We start from the raw sequence: 6,000 nt of genomic DNA, 5'->3' as shown, positions 1-6,000 counted from the left end.
ACATAGGTGTAGATGAATGGGTGCTGAGAGGTTAATGCCTATATGATAAGTTCTATTTCCAATGCTTGTGACAGAATGCATCATATATATAGTTTTTTAAGTTGTGCCTATAGTTTACCTTTAAATGTAGGTTAGTGTATGGAATGATGGTGGGGTTACCAGGAGTGTTCCTTACATATTAACAGATACAAATAAAGTTAGGGTTGCAGAAATGATTAGTGTTTTGGGTACAGTGAGGGTTGATATTAAGATACAGGGGTGTTAGTTTTAGAAATACAGGGAAGGTTATTATTAGCGTTACAATAATTGTTGGTGATGGGGTACAGGGAAAATAGTATTATGGGCACAGGAGGGTTAATGTTAGGGTTACAGGAAGGGTTTTGTTTTAGGAGTACAGGGGTACTTAATATAAGGGATACAGAGAGGATTAGTATTAGGGAAAGAGTGGGGGTCAGTTTTAGGAGACCAGGGAAGGTTAATGTTGGGGAGGGGGGTTATTGTTGAGGAAACAATGAGGGTTAACAATAGGGGTACAGGCTGGGTTAATGTTAAGGTTACAGGAAGGGTTGTTAGGGGCGCTGTTATTGTCAGGGGTATAGGGATGGGATTATTAGGGTTAAAGAGAGAATTAGTGTTAAGGGAACAGTGAGGGTCAGTGTAAATGGCCCAGGAAGGGTTAATGTAGTACAGGAAGAGTCCATGTTAGGAATAGAGGAGGGGGGGGGAGGTTAATGTTAGAGGTGCAGGTAGGGTTACAGGGAGGGTTATTGCTAAAGGTACAGGGTGGTTAGAATTAAGAGTTTTAGGGAAGTTAATATTAAAGTTGCAGAAAAGGTTGTGTAAGGAGAATCATAGAAAGGGTTATCTGCACTGGAACCTTTTTGCTGAAACCCACCAGTGCTAATATATATAATCACTATAAAATGAGTGCAATCCATATTTTTTATTTTCTTATAGAAAGCTCTCCAGGTAAAGTAACTTGCAATTAGTGGTAATTCTAAAATCCATACAGCATAGATTTTTTTTTCTATACCAACAAATTGAATACAGTGACAACTTCCCTAATAGAGAGGAGGAGGGGGATCTCAGTAATTATGGCACACACCAGCTGCCTCTTGTTACTCAGGGCATTCCCCTTGGAGTCATTCACTAACATAGTTCTCATCTGCTTCCCTATAATGATCGCACATCCAGCTTTTTTTTCATAGCAGAAGAACATTGACAGATTAGATGGCCAATGGAGATCCCCTTTAAGGAATCCTTTTTGGGTATGTGTGTCCTGCACTGAGGGGGTTGGTTAACCCCATTGTGTTTGCAGCTGTGCCCCTGTGTATGGGACCCCCCCTAGTGGATGGAGATTGAGCTGAGTGATGCTGCTGGTGCAGTGTGTGCTCATATGAGGGGCTCATATGAGGCAGGAAGAGTCATTCAGCAGAGTCAGTGTTAGTGTCCTGCTCTCTCTGGCTGCAGCTCTCTCTTCTCTCTCTCTGGCTGTCATGAGATTGCATTGACAGTTCTGGGCTCTTCCTAGTCCTCCTCCAGCAGCTGCACACAGTGTACAGAGCCAGCCTGACTTCTCAGCTAGGTGCCACATTCCACAGCCATCACTACCATGGAGCCCCTGGACACTAATCTCTGCAGCCCCCTGGACCCCAGCATCATACAGCCCTCTTGTAACGGACAGACAGTGCCAGGGCAGCCCCCCACCAGGAGCCTGGAGACCCCCATTCAGATGGACCAGCAGATGAAGATGAGTGAGAGTGGCCAGTTCAGCGATCTGGTGGAGAACAGAGGTGGGTGAGTCCTCTTATTCAGCATATAGTCATTTATGGGACCCCTCTGAGAAGTTTGGGGGGATCAGCTGTGCATTTAGTGAAAGTGGCTGTGAACTCAAAAGTCAGTGAGTTGTCATCATCAGTGAGTGACTGCTTTGTTATCAGAAACCAGGTGACAGTTACAATATATCAGATCCATATTGGGACCTTGTATAAGGACTTTAACTGACATCTACTGTTCTGTAATATGGACCTGCAATGGTTACATTTGATCATCTGCTATCTACTCTTTTATTCTATAATGTGACCTGGTACAGAAACATTTCACATTATATGACATGTGATCTTGGTTACAGTGTAGCAGTTCTATATTATGGTATTGTCATTGTTACAATTTATCAGCTGTTATCTGACATGAGTTACAAGTATGTATCAGATCTATACTGTGACCTGGTATAGAGACATTGACACAATGTGTGACATGTGATCTTGATTACAGTGTAGCAGTCCTATATTAAAATCTAGCAATTGTTAATTTGTATTAGCTTTATCTGACATCAGTTACAATGTATCAGAGTCATAATGTGACCTGGTACAGACACACTGACATATTAAAAGACTTGTGATCCTGATTACTGTGTAGCAGTCCTACAATAAGATATTACAATTGTTACTTTGTTTCAGCTTGTATCTGACATCAGTTACAATATATCAGATCTATACTGTGACCTGGTCCAGAAAGGTTTCACAATATATGACCTTCAATCATGAATACAGTGAATCAGTCCTATGATAAGGACCTGGAAATATTATATTGTATCAACTTTTATCTGATTTGAGTTACCATTTATCAGCTCTGTTATCCGACCTTCCAGAACAATTATACAGTAATACAATGTATGAGTTTTATAATAGGACCTGTGATCATTACATGAAGACACGGATACATATATTAAATGAGCTGCATTTATAACTATAGTGTGCTTGTGCTGTGACATTGACTTGTATCGTTACACATTTTAAGATATTGTTGGATATTATTACATAAAATTTGCACAATTTCCAAATTGAACACATCAAGATAAGAAAATGTTTTCAAAAAGTGACAATTATTTTTAACTGTGTCCCATAAGAATTGAAAATTACAGTCACTTGGCTAAAATAAAGATCCCTATTATAGCATTGGAGCTTTGTGATCTGAGTCTATTGTATCAGATCTTTAATGTGACATATTTTTGTCACATTCCCTCTGTTATCTCACCTGAACTGACATTTACAATATTCACAATCACCACGATGAGGATTTCTTTTTAAAAAGTGTGACTTATTTTTTAATCAGGTATTAAAAGAGTTAAAAAAAAATTGTCACACGACTAAAATGAAAATCTGTATTCTTGTGAATTGAATGTGAATGATTAGTTCTGTAAAGTGATCTGTAATAATGTGTGGGCTGCCATCAAAATTGTATATACAGTATGTATATATATAAATATATTATATTGCCATATATAGTATATATATCCTACAACTGTTACATTGTACCAGCTTTATCTTTATGATTTGACCTACCAGCTAACTTGACGTTTCATATTTAGATGTAAGGATACATACACACATGGCCTGAACATTGTGTAATTTAAGTCAATTAGTTTATTCATCAGAAAAGGAACACAAATTAAAAAAAAGAAAAAACAATGTTTGATAAACATCAAAAAAAGAAACCATGAAACTGTAATTTAACTCCTGTTAAAGGGATGAAATCCTTGTCTAAATTGACATTTTACAATAATCAAGCCAATGCACACCATATGCATGCACATTTACTGTACCTGGAGTCAGTGGTTTGACAATACATGGCTCTGTTTTGTTTATTGTCTGGGGGAACAGATGATTTTCTCAGTAAAGAATACTTTTTGTATTTGTGCATTGGTTGTGAAAATCATCCGCAAATCTGTTGACAGCTATCTATTTTTAGGCTAAGGGCAACAAAAATTCTCTTCTGAGATGCTATGCAGATTTTACGTTCATTAACACATTGCAGTCCCATTCAGTTTGACAATGCATAGACAAATGCACCTCTGACGAAAATGTATTGCAGTGAGCAACAACGCATGGTAGTCACTACTTTGGATTGTGGTGTGCTGCATAGGAAAAAAAAACTGCATATCCATTTTCTTTGACGTTTTGGTGCATTGCATTCATTAGAATTGGCTGCAATAATGTAACGCATGCACTTTAATGCAACACACTAAGAGGCCAATATCTGTATAAGCCCTAAGTGTTATGGAAGCTTAGTGATGGGATTTTGGAGACTTTTCTTGGTGTGACATAGCAATTACTTTCAACAGTTGGATGGAAGTTACAATTTTTAAGAGCACATTGGTGGATGTATGAGCTTCCTGGTTGTATATTACTTTTGCCTTCTGCATTTTGCGGGCACCAGCATGGAACAACTGTATCTGTCGGCCAAGAGTAGGATATCTGCCACTATGAAGAAATAGGCCTTGGCATGTATTGCAGGTCTATGCAAACTTTAATATTTTAGTTCAATGCCTTCAAAGATCATACGAGCACTAGTAATACCATTCTAGGTCTAAAGAATGAAAGCAGTTTATCAAAAAAAATTTCCATCAAGTTAAATAATCCTTTGCTGCATATAGCTTTTTTTGAAGAACGTTATGCATACCAGTGGCCTACGCATTTCTAAACTTTAAGATATATGCTGTTGTTCCAGGCATGGCAATCAGTTGCAATGATAAACTGAAAGCATAAAGTTACCTTTTATGAACTCATTAGAATTTATTAAACAAAGAAAGATTATTCACTGAGCTTAGAAAATAAGAATCAATCAAGAATCAACCAACCAAAGGTTCGATCAACCAATAACATTTGAATTGATTGTAAAACCTAGGTCACATGATCAAAATAAGATCCTTATCCTGTCCATTCATATAAATTGTGTTGTGGCAATAGTACCACAATGATCCTTCAGAATGCATGTGGGCAGCCTAATACCTCAGCACAATGCATGTGCAATACCACAGTGCAGCACAATGCATATGCAATTGCAGACAGCTCCTAATATAATTTTGAAAGATCATTTTGAACAAGCTGCCTAATACAGCACATGTCATCACACAAATAATTAATATATCCTTTTTTTTTTAATTAATCAAGCAATGTAAGAACCTGAATTTGTCTTGGTATCAGCCTCTGTAGCTAATTAGTTGGTCTACAGTGTAAGATATTTTTTGCTTAATTGTTACCCATTAAATCACAGAGTGAGGGTTTTGAATAGAATGGGTAGACATTAGAGGCTTTGTGTATTTTTTAGTGCCTTCTAGGGTTTTGTTACACATAAATCCCCTTACTTTCTGTTCTGATGACAACATTTTACAAGACAGGAAATGAGAGGCAAGCTCCAATAGCAGCACAGACAGAAATAATAATATTTGTTCTTATAAGAGTAGGAAAATACAAGAACCCCTTTCCTTTAATAGATTGGGGAGAGGCTACAATTTGATTTATGTATGTGTGCTTGTTGCAGATTTACCCCACACTTCCTGCTGTTGGTAGAAGGACGGGAAATGAGAATAAATCTCTGTGATAATTTGATTTTTTTCTGTGCACTTGCTGCAGATTTTCCCAGACTTCCTGCTGTTTTCAGACGCACAGGAAATGAGGATAATTCTCTGTAACAGAGACCCAAAAAACAGTAAAAAAAATCTAGCAGGAGTTCTAATCCTTCCCCACTTATCCAAAACTACTTAAAAATTAAAAACTGTGATAATGCATTTTTTGTTGCATGTTCTTAATTAAGGTTATTACTTCCTGCATTTTGTACACATTTTGCATGCATTTGTTAGGTGGATTTATTAAAGGAGGAGGATTTTGTGGCTTTTTACAGATACATTAATCAGTGGCCTGCAGCTATGAGTCAGCACAGCTCATACTCCATGCTGATTGGGGAGTTCTGGTTCAGAATGTGTCATACCTGTGCCAAGAGACCCTTTTATCTACATGGACAAGGGTTCTTTTCTCCAGTACGCTGGCAGGGGACAAAAACACCATTTGTTTATAGCTGAATAAAACTGAGGGTTCATTTGAACATTGAAGTGTAGCAAGCACCAAGAATGAGCTTCTGCGATTAGCAATACTAGTAAAGTTTACAAGGTTTCAGTACAAGGATAAGGAACTTTATTTCAGTCATGTGACTGTAATTTAA

General features: G+C 37.6%; 1 protein-coding gene across 1 annotated transcript in view; it reads left to right on the top strand.

Annotated features, from left to right (window-relative positions):
• The first annotated feature begins 1,150 nt into the window (after positions 1–1,150).
• The window catches only part of TMEM163 (transmembrane protein 163), a 71,283-nt gene continuing 66,433 nt past the window's right edge, over positions 1,151–6,000 (top strand). Inside the window, exon 1 of the mRNA XM_072418079.1 lies at positions 1,151–1,793. Within this exon, the coding sequence (XP_072274180.1) occupies positions 1,613–1,793 (181 nt within the window). The 5' untranslated portion in view covers positions 1,151–1,612. The remainder of the gene's footprint in view (positions 1,794–6,000) is intronic.

This window comes from Pyxicephalus adspersus, chromosome 7 (genome assembly GCF_032062135.1).
Source record: "Pyxicephalus adspersus chromosome 7, UCB_Pads_2.0, whole genome shotgun sequence".
Lineage (NCBI taxonomy): Eukaryota > Metazoa > Chordata > Amphibia > Anura > Pyxicephalidae > Pyxicephalus > Pyxicephalus adspersus.
The sequence above is the reverse complement of the archived record's forward strand: the minus strand, read 5'-3'. Positions and strand labels throughout refer to the sequence as shown.